Source organism: Kogia breviceps, chromosome 4, assembly GCF_026419965.1.
Source record: "Kogia breviceps isolate mKogBre1 chromosome 4, mKogBre1 haplotype 1, whole genome shotgun sequence".
NCBI lineage: Eukaryota > Metazoa > Chordata > Mammalia > Artiodactyla > Physeteridae > Kogia > Kogia breviceps.
This window is the reverse complement of record NC_081313.1, coordinates 113,674,717-113,689,395: the sequence shown is the minus strand read 5'-3', so window position 1 is coordinate 113,689,395 and position 14,679 is coordinate 113,674,717. Positions and strand designations below refer to the sequence as shown.

Here is a 14,679-nt window from a genome sequence, read left to right as displayed (position 1 = left end):
CCCCTCCTCTTAGAGATGCGTCACCTTCTTGCTCTTTCTGCAGGCAGGCTCCCCTAAGGACACACTTCCCCTGCAGTCCTCCCAGGTGGGGGCCTGGCTTTCCTCTCACAGTCCTCATACCACTGGGCCTAGAGAAGGTGGGGAGGGAGCACGTATCTCTCTTACTGTTCCTTATGACTTCCAGACCTTTCTCCTTCTCTCCTCCCTAAGAACACTGAGTTCTGAGCCATATTTCATCAGACTATGTCACCCATTATTCCATATCATTGGAATCTGCAACAATGGGTTAATCCCTGTCATTTCTCCATGGTTTTAGTTCCTGCTATTTAAATTCTTGATACTTTAATATATACATAGACCATCCTTTTAACGCCCTGACTCAGTTTTATGAGCTCATCTCCTCCAGTGGTCTTACTTTAGTCACAATGAGCCTACCTGAGCCTAGACCTGTTATGATCAATAAATGCTAACTCTCCATAATCTCTGACTAGTAGCTCAAATTTTTATATCTCCCTCTAATATCCCAACTCTGTCAATCTTTTGCCTACCCCCAAGACTTCCAACTCACTAAACTAACCATCTTTGTTTTAATAGACCTTATATTTTAGAGCAGTTTTAGGATCACAGCAATATCGAGCAGAAGGTACAGAGTGTTACTATATACTCCCTGCCCTCACACACACATCGCCTCCCCCATTAACAGCATCCCCCATCAGAGTGGAACACTTGTTACAACTGATGAACCTACACTGACACATCATTAGCAGCCAAAGTCCATACTTTATATTAAGGTTCACTCCAGGTTTTATACATTCTGTGAATGTGGGCAAATGTATAATGACATATATCTACATATTGTGGTATCATGCAGAGTAGTTTCACTGCCCTAAAAACCCTCTAGGCTCCACCTCTTCATCCTTCCCCAACCCCGGGCCACTGTGATCTGTTTACTATCTCCATAGTTTGGCCTTTTCCAGAATGTCATATAGTTGGAATTACACAGTATTTTTTAGCCTTTTAAACTGGCTTCTTTCACTTAAGTTATATGCATTTAAGGCTCCCCCATGTCTTTTGTGTGTGTGTGTGTGTGTGTTTGATACGTGGGCCTCTCACTGTTGTGGCCTCTCCCATTGCGGAGCACAGGCTCCGGACGCCCAGGCTCAGCGGCCATGGCTCACGGGCCCAGCCGCTCTGTGGCATGCGGGATCTTCCCGGACCGGGGCACGAACCCACATCCCCTGCATCGGCAGGCAGACCTGCAACCACTGCGCCACCAGGGAAGCCCCCCCATGTCTTTTAATGGCTTGACAGTTCACTTCTTTTTAGCATTGAGTAATATTCCACTGTCTGGATGCACCACAGTTTATTTATCCATTCACCCACTGAAGGACATCTTGGTTGCTTCTAAATTTTGGCAATTATAAATAAAGCTGCTATAAACATCCGTATGCATGTCTTTGTGTAGACATAGTTTTCAACTCCTTTGGGTAAATACCAAGGAGCATGATTGTTGGATCATATGGTAAAAGTATATTTCATTTTGTAGGAAACCACCAACTTTACGTTTAAAGTGGGTTTCTTGTAGACAACATATAGTTGGGTCTTTCCACATTCCTTCTCCCCTGGAAGTCCTGTCTCCCTTCATACCAGCCTCAATTCCATGGACTATCATTACAATCTCCCCCACATACATCTCAGTTCCTCTGCCTCTCTCTTGATTTCTTCTATCTTTTGGCCAAAAAATACAATCCTGGTAAAATCTAATTGTCTGCTGGCACCCAGGGAGGTGAATGTGGTTACAGAGAATCAACCACATTAGCTGGTCTCATTTTAAATTTCTAACCATGAATTACAAATGGGCTCTTACTGTTCTTCAGCAATAATATCCTGTCTCCTTAATCAATTCACTCTTAAATCTCCCTAAAATCTATTTCAGACCTCTTCTCCTCAAACTTCCATCACCTTCTCCCCAATTCTTACTCTCAGCTGATAATTTCTCTTCCTATTTCACTAGAAAAAAAATTGAAACAATAGAAAGAAAATGTCTACAGAGTCCTACCACCAATGCATCCATCTACTAGCATCCTCACTCATATACTTGACCTTCCCTCCCACTACAGATAAACCGTATGTGATTCTATCCAAATTCATTCCTCTATTTATACACTATACCTAATCTTCCATGATATACACTGTTGAATTACTGGATTCATACAATGATATACTGATATCATATACAATGACCAGCATAATTATCTGCTGGAAAATTCCCATCAACATAAAAAATATTATGGTTTCTCCCATAAGGAGAAGGAGGGAAAGAAGGAAGGAAGGAAAGAAGGAAGGCAGGCAGGCAAGGAGGGGGGAAGGGAGGAAGAGTGAGAGAGAAGAAAAGAGAAAGCTTCTCTTGACTCCACTTCTCACACCAGCGACTTATCCATTTCTCTGCCCTCCTGTTTAATAAAACTCCTCAAAAGGGCTGTCTGTATTACTGGCTTCAATTCTTCTCTCTCTTCCCATTCTTTAATCCTCACCAGTCACAGCCTCCACTCAAAACTGCTCCCCCATCAAGGTGACCAATGACCTCCAGGTTGCTGTATCCAATGATCAATTCTCTGTCCTCCTCTTATTTGGGAATAATATTTATTATACTATCAGCTTTATAAGGTAACTGTGACCATTTGATGAAATATTACAATGTTTAGAAAACTTTTATTGTAATCGTTTCTTAAAAACTCAGCCTACATGTCAAAAACAGAAAACCTCCTAGGTTTACAGCATGCTCATGTATGTTGATTTATCTCCATTTGTATTTCAGTTGGAGCTTTCAATAAACACTCCTTCCCCATAACTGGGTCTCTGAAGGGAAGAAAGGGGGGGTGTGGATTTGAGGCCCACAGTCTTTTTCAATCTAATTTCTAAGGTCTCCACGGAGGAATAAGTGTTAATTATCCTGTATTGTGTGGGTGTCTCCACAGCATCAGCCTGAGAAATTCATTTAACTTTTGACCAATCAGAAGAATGAGCTTCTCTCTCTCTCTTCTGATTTAAGTTTGTCAGTAGCTTTTAAAATGTTTGAGAATTGGGGTTTTTAACCAAAGTCAAACAAACTAATAATTTCCTAAAATTGGTATTGTCAAAACAATAGCTTCAGCACCAAAAATTCAAGGTATCAAAATAACATGTTAGATCATTTTGGTTTGTCTTCTGTGTTAAAGCCAGAGATTCATCTCAATAATAAGTGAGTTTGTGAAATTTATGGACCAAAAGGAAAGGGAAGAAATTCTGGGCCAATCAAAAATCAAAGAATCTCTGTTAATATCTGTGTTGAGCAGAGCACAAGAAATAAATGGTGGATGAATATTCTAAAAACTGTTCAATACACTGACCAAATAAACCACTCTGAGCAAATAATTTTGGGTTGAAAGCCAGCAAAAATTTGTTAGCAACATTTTGTTCCTAGAAATAATACTTTATAGGCTTCCCTGGTGGCGCAGTCGTTGAGAATCCGCCTGCCGATGCAGGGGACACAGGTTCATGTCCTGGTCCAGGAAGATCCCACATGCTGCAGAGCGGCTGGGCCCGTGAGCCATGGGAAGATCCCACATGCCACGGAGCAGCTGGGCCCGTGAGCCAGGGCTGCTGAGCCTGCACGTCTGGAGCCTGTACTCCGCAACGGGAGAGGCCACAACAGTGAGAGGCCCGCATACCACACAAAAAAATAATAATAATACTTTGTAAATCTTCAAACCAATGTAAAAACATCTAACTGACCATTTTATTAGTCATATTAATAAATGCTTCTAAGCTTAAGTGTTCAAGAATAAACAATCCATATTTGCAAACAAAATGCCTACCTATGATGTAGAAAATTCCGAAGAATCTACAAAGCACAAGTAAGTGAGTTTAGCCAGGTCACAGGATATAAGGTTAACATAGAAAAGTGAATCATATTTCTATATACAGTAATGAATAATTAGACACCAAACATTTAAAAAATATTTCCAATCGTTAAAAAGTGAAATATTTATACAAGTCTTATAAAACATATGTAGACTCTAGAGGCTGAAAGCTATAAAACACTAATGCAAGCAATCGAAGACCTAAATAATGGAGAGATACACCATGTTCATGGTTTGGAAGATTCAACACAGTTAGGATGTCAGTTCTCCCCAAACTATCTATAGATTTAACATAATTCCAATAAAATTCATAGCAGAATTTCTTGTAGATATGAACAAGCTTAACCAAAAACAAATATGAAAAAGAAAGGAATGAGAAAAGCCATAACTACTTTTTTAAGAATGGTAAAGTTGGAGGACTCAAAGTACCTCATTTTAAGACGTAACAAAGCTATAAAAATAAAGATAGTGGGTGTTAGTGAAAAAATAGATATACAGATCAAGGAAACAGAATAGAAAGCACAGAATTAAACCCATACAAATATGGTCAATAATTTCTGACAACTGTGCAAAAACAACTTGATGGACTAAGAATAATATTTCAACAAATGAGGCTGGAACAAATAAATATCCATGTGCTATAAAAGGAACCCTGACCTGTACCTTACACCTTATGTAAAAGTTAACATAAAATGGTTTGTAGACCTAAATATAAAATGTAAACTATAAAACTTCTAGAGGACAACACAGGAGGACACATCTGAGACCTTGTGTTAAAAAAGATTTCTTAGCTTATGACACCAAAAGCATAATCATAAAAGAAAAAGTGATAAATTTGGACATCACCAAAATTTAAAACTTCTATTTTTTGAATGATACTGTTAAGAGAATGGAAAGATAAGCCAAAGACTGAGAGAAAATATTTACAAACCCTATCTCTTACAAAGGAATTATATCCAGAATATATATAAAAACTCTCAAAACTCAATTTTTTAAAAAAACTAACAAAGGATTTGAACAGACACTTCATCAAAAAGATACAAAGATGGCAAATAAGCACATAAAAAGATGCTGAATATCATTAGCCCTTAGGGGATGCAAATCAAAACCACAATGAGATACCACAACACAGAAAATAAATTGACCATGGAGAGAACACGGAGCAGCCAGAACTCTCATAATTTGTTGGTGGTAATTGGCAGCTCTTATAAAATTAAACATATACTTAACTATATACTCAGCAATCCCACACTTAGATATTTACCCTGGAGAACTAAAAACTTATCTTCACACAAGAACCTGTACATGAATGTTTATAGAAACTTTATTCATAATTGTCAAAAACTTGGAATAACCAAATCCTTCAACGAGTGAACGTATAAACAAACTGATACGTGCATGCAGTAGATGTGAAATAAAAAGACATGGACTATTAACACACACAACAATATGGATAAATCTCAAAGGAATTATACTGAGTGAAAGAAGCCAGTCTCAAAAGATTATATATGATTCCACTTATATGACATTCTGGAAAAGGCAAAACTCTAGGGCCTCTTTGTTCCATGCCCAGCACAGCTACAGCTCAAGGTCCCAAGAAGCACTGCAGCATGTAGCAGCTTCAAAGCCCTGAATCTGGACAAACTGACTTGTCTGCTGACTCTGTGTCCATACAGCAGTCCCCACAGGCTAAGAATGGTGGTCCCTTGTCACTTTCTTTAAGAAGAGACTTGAGCATGCCCGAACAGGAGATTAAGTACAGAAGATGTGCGTGTGCGTACAGCAGTTCACTGAGATGGATGGCGAGGTCCACACGGATATAACCTGCACTGCTGGTTTTTTGGATACCATCAGTATTGACAAGACTAGAGAAAATTTCCCTCTGACTATCACACCAAGGGTCACTGTGTCGTTTACTGTATTTACTCCTAAAGAGGCCAAGTGTAAGTTGTGCAAAATGAGAAAGATCTTTGTGGGTACAAAAAAGAGACATCTCATCTGGTAAAAGCCGTGATGCTGACACTATCCACTACTCTGATCTCATCAAGGTGAACAACATCATTCAGACTGATGTGGGGACGGGCAAGATTACAGATTTAATCAAGTTCAATACTGATAACCCGTGTGTGGTAACTGGAGGTGCTACCCTGGGAAGGACTGATGTGATCACCAGAGACGAAGAGAAGCGAACAAATTCGGAGTCTATTTTTAATATACAGATTACACATGAGTGAGAGAGAGAGAAGAATCAAGGGTTTCTCCAGCATTTTGTGTTCTCCTCTCCAAGGGCCAGCCTTGCTCCCAATCCAGTAACTAAAAACCACAAAAAGCAAGAGGTCTAGAGTTTGAAATCAGTGGTCAAAATAAGGTGGTAACTAATTAAAATTACCATTTACAGGCTTTATTTTTATTATCAATTTTTACTTGTTTAGGTTTTGATTTATTTTGTTATTTGTGTTATTTCCTGTTAACTACACGAAGCATTTTACATTGTTTTGGTATTCATTCTCCCAATCATTATATGGTATGTATAGTATTACAGATTAAAAACTGAGATGCAGAAGAGTTACATGGCTTGTTCTATTTCCCACAACTGACAAGTAGTAAAAAAAGAAGTTCAAACTCCAGGTCTTTCTGACTTCAAAACCTGTGCACTCATCTAGTACACTACAGAATCTGCTGGGTATTCAAATATCCATATCCCAACCCACCCTTCATTTCTCCAAGTTAGTTGAGAGTCAGCCCCAATTAAGTCTCTAGTTTTAAGTGTGCTAAGTAGAAGGGAACACCAAGCTGCTCACCAAGAGGAAACATGGTGAGAGGGAAGAGAACAGGGTTTGGGTCAGACCGACCTGTCTTGAATCTTGGCTCTACCACTTAGTCGCTATGTCATCTTAGACAAATACACCGCTCCAATAGATTCAACAAGCATTTACTGAGTGCCTATCATGTTCCAGGAAATGTTCTAGGCTCTAATGATATATCGGTGAACAAAACAGCAATGATTCCTGCCCTCGAGAAGCTTACATTCTAGTGAAAGATATGGACAATAATTATAATAAATAACATGTATGGATGTCATATAGTCATAAGTACTACGAAGAAAAAAAAGCAGGAAAGGGTGATTGCAAATGGAGAAGGGTTACAATTGTTTAAAGACCATCAAGGAAGGCTTCTGAGAAAGTGACATTTGAGTAAAGACTTGAAGGAGTTAAAACAGTTGTTCATGTAGATACCTGGGGAAAGAGCATTCCAAGTAAAGAGGATTAACTAGTACAAAGGTCTAGTCCATGCCAAGTGTGTTTGAAGAACAGCAGGGGGGTCAGAGTGGCCGGAGTGGACTGAGGGAGGGAGAAAACCACAGGAAATGAAATCAGTGAGAGAATGGAGAGGCCAGATAATGTATGTCCTTATAGGACAGTATAATGACTCCACTTTTACTCTGAGTGGATGGGGAGCCACTGGAGGGTTTGAGCAGACCAGTGCCATGACCTGACTACTTTTCCTAAATGTCTGACTGATGTATGGAGAATGGACTACAGAAGACCAGGAGAGAATCATAGAATCAGGGAGGCCAGTTAAGAGTCTCTTGGTTAGTCCAAGCAAGAGATGATGACGGCTTAGACCAAGGTAGAAATAGAATTGGTGAAAAGAGGTCATTATCTTTTATTTATTTATTTATTTATTTATATATATATATATATATATATATATATATATATATTTTTTTTTTTTTTTAGAAGATAGAGCTGGTAGGATCTGCTACTAAATTATACGTCAGTTTTGAGAGGAAGAGAGGAATCAAGGATAAATCCAAGATTTTTTGTCCTGGACAACTGAAAAGTTGTCCAGGACAAAATACTAACAAGGTGGAGAAGACCAGGTCCAGAGTTAGTTTCATTAAGTTTGAAATGCCTATTTGGCATCCAAGTGGAAATGTCAAGATGGCAACTGGATATATTTGACTGAAGTTCAGGAGAGAAGGCTGAGCTAAAGACATAAAATTTGAAGTCATCAGCATATGGATGGTATCTAATGATCCTAGATAGGATGACTAAGGCAATGAGTGTAAACAGACAGGAGAATTCAAAGGACTGGGCGCATCTTTGGGGCGTTCTAAAACTAAGACATCAGGGACACAGAATTAATCAACAAAGATGCAAAAGTACTCATTCAGAAAGAAAAACCACAGAAAAGTATGTCATACTAGAAGCCAAGTGAAGACTGTGTATCAAGGAGGAGGAAGTGATCAGCTATGTCCAAGCACCTAACAGGTCATATAAGATGAGGACTGAGAACCAACCACTGCATTTAGCACATGAAAGTCACTTGTGACCTTGAAAGGACAGTCTCAGGGGAGGCAATGGGTAGAATGGGAAAGCCTTACTGAATGGAATAAGAAAGAGTGTAAGGAGGACAACTGTCAACTATGAGTGTCATCAAGTCTAATGAGGAGTTTTTCTATAAAATGGAACAGAAAACTAGAGTAGTAATTGGAGAGGGAAGTGGAGTCAAGAGGAGTTCCTTCTTAAGACAAGACAATAGCAACATGTTTGTTGCTACTGAGCAACAAACTGTTGGCTACTAAGCCAACAGAGAAAGGGAGAAATTAACCGTGCAGGGGAGAGAAAGGAAGAGCACAGGAGCCATGTCCCTGAGTGGCTAAGGGACTGATATCCAACACACAAGTGGAGGAGCTGGTCTTAGATAGGAGCAGGAAGAGTAAGAAGAGGGAAGAGAGTCCATGAGCACAGATGAAAGTAGACTATGTGGATGGTGAGACCATGTGAAGCTTCTCTGCCGGAGAGCTCTATTTTCCAAGTAAAATAGGAAACTAGGAGGGGGGTGAAGTGTTAGAAAACAGAGACTAGAGAGGTATGAAATGCTTCTTTGGGACAGGGAGGAGGGTAACTTGCCCAGGAGCACCACGGACTGCTTGAGGTTGGAGGTAGTGAGTTTACAGCACGCCTGCTCAGTGCAGGTGTGTGCTCTCCAGCCGCGTTAACTGTGCAGAGGCAGGAGCAGAGTAGTGGAGAGCTGGACGCAACCAAGGTCAGGCTTTCATCCAGTGAGGAGGACAAAATAAGAGGAGGGTGAGAGGGTTGATGTGTGCAAGGATGATGATAAAGACTACCCATAAAAGAGAAGCTCTGCAAGGAGGGAGACAGGGACTGGAGGGGAATGAAAACCAGTGAAAAGGTGGTGTGGTCAATGGCTTGTAGGTTTGGTGGAATCAAAGGACTGCTAGAATTGGGGTCCCAGATGAAGAAAGCTGGACATATACGAGGCAGAGGTCAGAGAGAAGGAGACCTAAAGTTAGGGTCGTGGAGGAGCTGCAGTTACTGGGAATAACTAAGAGAATGAATGGTTGAGTTGGCGTTGAAGTTAAGGTCACTGGAAAAGATGGTGTCAAGGAAATGAGAGGGCAGGGTAATGGAAGGGACATCTTCTTGGATACTGAAACCTCCAATAACAGCAGCAGTTGATGTTGGGAGAGTGACAGTAAGAGAGAAGCTAAAATCTTCAAGGAAGGTGAGAGAATAACCACCTGTAAGGAAAAGTGGATTCAGCCTGTTAGTTAACTCTCTGAGTCTCAGTTTTCTCGCCTGTGAGCTGGAAATGCTGACAGTACTTCTAACGTGAGGTTTTTATAAGGATTAAGTAAGTTGATGGAGGTAGAACAGCTGTCACCCACTGGGCCTGGCAGACTTCAATGTGCAGGAATATGGAATTATCTGTAAAAGGGCATCTGTGAAGTCTTAGGTATATGTCTCCTCCTTCCAACTAAAGTTGAGTGTGGCTCAAAGGCTCGCTGAGCTCAGGGTTGACCCATTTCTCCTAATCATCACAACTCCACAGAGATGTGCACCCACGGCTCTCTCTGGGAGGCCTGGGACTGGCATGACCCTCCCATCTGCATCTATCCATACCCATGTCCATGTCATCTCCATCTTCCTGGCAGGCCCAGGCCTGCCTCCTCCAGCCATCTGCAGACACCAGGCATGTTGCCTTCCAGACTGAGCATCTAATACAGAAGGCAAAAAGCAAACCAGCCGTTTTGGCTGCTCTGGTGTGTCTCCCTTTTTTATGGCCCGGCTAGCTGAAAGAGCCCAGGGAAGTGAAAGTCTCTAATGAAGTGGTACCTTCTGTTCTGAACTGCACTGAACCCAGAAATGCGCAGAGGCCCTGGGACGGCACAGTCTGACTTGCCCATGACAGTCTGCATGAGCTGAGCATCATTTTTCCACCCAGCATTTCCAAAACACCCTGCTTATCCCTAAATTATATATAGAAATGAAGGGTAGCCACTCTTGTCTGAAAACACTTTCTTGATCCTTTTCCTTTTCTTAGCAAACAAACATTTATCAACACTTACTTCTTTCTCTAAAGTAAAGGGACATTTTGAAGCAGCAGTGCTGCAAGGAGAAACGAATCATTAATTTAGAAAAATTGTTGAGCTTCTGCAGTTTTTCAGCCTCCCATCTATTTGCTGAGGAGTGTACGTTCTGGAAAAGCAAAACTGCACTCCTACTTACCAACTACTATTTACCACTCTCAGGGCTTCGGACATTGATTAACACTGAAAGTGACTTTTGGTTCTTGTGTTGCTCCTGAATAGACTTGTTTCAACTAAGAAACCAATAAGGAAGCCTGCAGGGGGAAAATACTTTGGGGGTAGTGGTTTGAAGGTGACATGAAACATTCTTTTGTCCAACATTTTGGATCATTATCTGGAATTGAAGCAGTGTGTTTTAGAGGAGAGAGAAGTTGGCATGTCACTAGAAAAGGCAGTCTGCCTCTGAAAGGTAATTTAGAAACGTATCCCTAGGGAGGAGATGAGAGAAACCCAGAGGCAACTTATTAAAAAAAAACAAAACAAAACGAAAAAGAGGTCAAGGTCTGAAAATGATTATTCAACAGGCAAGTAATTTAAGGTGTCATGATTTGCTGTACAAAAGGATCTGTGGTAAGAAAGAATTCTGTTAGATTTAAATTACATTTGATTTTTAAATTTATAATTTACACGCAGATTTTCCAGCACATTAAAAGAAAGCACACCTGTGTACACTTTTTCCCCAAATTTAGCTTATCAGCCGTATCTTTCCAGTAAACTTCCTGCGTAGAGCAGTTGCCATTACAGATTGGTAGTAAATGAGTTAAGTGATATTTCGATCAGCCTTAAAAGTGCATTTCCTTATCACTCCTCCCTCAGATTTGGCTCAAAACTAGGCAAGGAGAACTGCTGCTTTCAAAGAGTTCAGGGTGGGCTTTGGCAGGCATCAGAATTACTTAGAGAACGAGGTTAAAAGATTCCTGGGCCTCATCCCCAGATATTGAGTCAGTAAGTCTGCAACAGGGCCTGGGAATCATAGTTATAGCATGCACCCAAGGTAACTCTGATACAGGTGGCTGAGGAGCACACCTTGACAAATCTTGGCTTAGAGAAGATGCCCTCTAGATTGTCATGTCAAGAGAAGTTGCCCTGCCTTCTGGATCCAGCATATCCTCTGGTTCCAAAGCACTCTCTAAGCTCACGCTTGGTGGACAGCTTTGCTGATCGACACTGCTATGCTAGGCAAGCCCATCTTTGGGGCTCAGTGTGACACACCCCTGATTTCTCTTTATTCTGTTAGAACGATTACAGGAAGTTATCTATGCAATGCAAGGATTTTGTGGTGGGCGTGCTGGACCTATGCCGAGACACAGAAGAGGTGGAAGCGATTTTAAATGGTGATGTGAACTTCCAAGTCTGGTCCGACCACCACCGTCCAAGTCTGAGCCGGATCAAACTCGCCATTAAATATGAAGTCAAGAAGGTAAGCTTCCCCACCGCTCCCAGCCTTCCCAACTCCAGGGTTGCTGGCCTACCTTTGTGTTCATGCTTATTTTCTGTTCCCACAAGGGGATGAAACACCACTGATTACCCAACTTGCCTCTAGACAGGGAACTTCCAGACTTGCAGGACTGCTCAGAGCTCCTTCCTTCACCCCCAGCCCACCAGGAGAGAGAGATGAATCATGACAGTTACTCCACGAACAGGCTTCAAGCCTGGGGAACAAAAGAGCAGATTTTCAACCTCCAAGCCACTGGCAAGGACAAGATTACAGTGAACGCTCCCATCAGCTAGCAGGCCAATTCCCAAGTTTTCATGAAAAACATATCACTCAGCTCTGTGAACAGCATTTACTGAGCTTTCCCTGTGTGCCTGGGGACTTGTGTAGAGAATGTCTTAGTGTAGAGGATTTGTGGGATCCATGGTTCTGGGAGGCTCAGAGGAATTTCACTTTCAAGGCTTATGAAAAGCTTTAAGAGGAAGCATGACTAGATTTTCAAAAGAGTATGTCCCACCTCCTCAATCAACCTCAAGGTGTCTTTAATGGCCACCAGCACCCAGTAGCCCTCACACCCACAATGGCTGGTCAGATTGAGTCCCTAAGGAGCAAAATTCAATTATGGTTCCACTTTGGATATACTCTGGATTCTTTAGAATCTGCTCTTATGTTAGGTGACATCATTCATCCTGATGAAAACTGAAGAGCTCCAAAGATTCATATGCTTAAATACCAATGTGCTTTCCACATAAGCAAGATGGCTGATCAGTCTTTAAGGGTTGTTTTTTTTTTTCCAGCTCTTTTACAGGGTGACTACTGGGGGGATTTCCAATGCCCCCAAATTGGCCTCTTGGCATTTCTCCTCTTGTCTGATTATCTTAATTTGTGAGGGATGAACCATCCTTCAACAAATCACATATATCTGTGGCATTCATCTAGAGAGAGCTTCCAAGTTTGATAAAAATCTTCCTGTCCTTTTAATTTTAATAATAATCAAAAATTCTAGGAAAAAATAGCTTTTTTCAAAGACTCTGAGTCCTGAAGATAAAATTGATAAATCATGGGAAAGGTGGCCTTAGATTAATATTCAAAAGCATAGAATTACAGGAGGGGAGGAGTCAGGCTGCAGTTTCAAGTATGTACAATCCTATTTACTTAGTGTAGGGAAACTCACTTTTTAGCTTATCTCAAGAGCTCACTGAGGCGCTTCAGCAAAGCACAGCAATCCCTTCCTAAAGGTGCTGAGATATCCATGGTCTTGGGGTTCAAAGAAACCCTGCGGAAGAGACTGCTTGGTAATGAATGGTAACAAGCCTGAGTTTCTAGCACTTCCTTCCTTCTCCAAGCCACAGTATTCTCCTGCTTCCCAACACAGGGTGAAAGGTGAAGATGTATTTGACGCCCCAAAGAAAAGATGATGTTTGGCATTTGCAGATTTATGTTCACAGTTTTGGCTATTCACAAGCAATTCCAACAGCCCATGAAAATGCAAGCATTCACCATTTTTCTGAAACATAAATCCAACTTAGCAACACAGTCACCGAGGGTAAATCACTGAGCAAGTCCAGAGTCTGGCTACCACCTCAGAGCCTATATGTTCCTTCTCACTGTCAACTACCAAGTACAAAACAGCCCTGGTGATGAATGAGAAGAAAAAGTGAAAAGCTTTTCACTCTGTGAACATGACAGTCTTGGTCAGAATAAAAACCTTTTGTGAGGGAAATTATTTACTCTAGTGGTATTTGCTAATTAGGAGAATCATAAAGGTCTCAAGAAATACTCATCATGAACGTCAAGTGTCTGCTGCAATCCACAGGTCGGAAGATGATAAATGACCTGCATAAAATGTCAGCCTTGCTCATTTCAAAAATCTCCAATAGGTAATTTTCTCAAACCACATATGCCATCATACAAGAGCAGACAGACTCACAGTTTTCCTTGACATTTATTCTATCGTGAATTACCAGTGAAAATACATAATATTTTAAAATCTTATTGATATTATAATGAGATTTCATTTTTAATTTATGAACTTTAGAATGCTTGCATGGGCACAATCTAACCCTGGGTCTCTGAATTATGAAACAACTATAGCACCAAGGCTTATTTACACCTGACATATATATGTGTCATAAGGCTGGAATATAAAACCATAAAAAAATTCCTAAGGCTCTGCCACATATCAAATCAAACCATTAATTCAGTGATTAAAACAAACTAGTTGTTCTTAGCAGTTCCATGAGCTGCTAATAGGTGACCTTAGAAAAAGTTTTTGTGTTCAAATAAATTTAGAGCCCTTGAGTTAAGCAGAGTCAAAAAGATTTCTTTGCTTAAAGACATTATAGAACCTTGAATCATGCATTTCTGTGCTAAAAGAAGAAGGGTACAACGTGTATTACTTGACCACAGAACTCCCTTTCTCATGGAGCATCTGATAAAACTAGTTTTCCATGTAACAGTATTTGGGAAACTCTAATACAGAATCAGCCTTTATATTTATGAAATGCATAGATCTGAGTGAAATGGGTGCCACTCTGTGGCTGGTACTGCACCCCAGATCATGTCCTTCATTTGAATGTTTGCCTCTCTTCGGGCATCACCCTCATGTCTGGTCCTCTGGCTGCCTCAGCCATAATGTCAGCCTCTGTTACATAAAGACAATTACCCCACCATGGCACAAGGGACCACCTGTTAAAGAGGAAGGAATGATGAAGAGGGTGTCAGGAAATTTCTAGCATGATCCTTACATTTAATGACCACATGGTCTTGGACAAGTCTTTGAAACTCTCTGGGCCTCATTCCCCTTCTGAAAAATAGGCATATACGCTTTTGCTTCACAGGGTTTCTGTGAACTTTCAAATGAACTGATATGAGGGGAAATGCTTTGGAAACTGAAAAGGTCTCTACAGCTCCACAGGGAAGCATCATCACTGCCATTCAGTGAT

The 14,679-nt window shown here is 40.8% G+C and overlaps 1 protein-coding gene and 1 pseudogene across 1 annotated transcript in view; both read left to right on the top strand.

Moving 5' to 3' along the window:
• TRPC7 (transient receptor potential cation channel subfamily C member 7) overlaps nucleotides 1-14,679 on the top strand; it is a 125,171-nt gene that overhangs the window by 22,570 nt on the left and 87,922 nt on the right. The window contains exon 2 of the mRNA XM_059060579.2: nucleotides 11,537-11,719. Within this exon, the coding sequence (XP_058916562.2) occupies nucleotides 11,537-11,719 (183 nt within the window). The remainder of the gene's footprint in view (nucleotides 1-11,536; nucleotides 11,720-14,679) is intronic.
• On the top strand, nucleotides 3,850-6,136 carry LOC131754773 (small ribosomal subunit protein eS4-like; annotated as a pseudogene).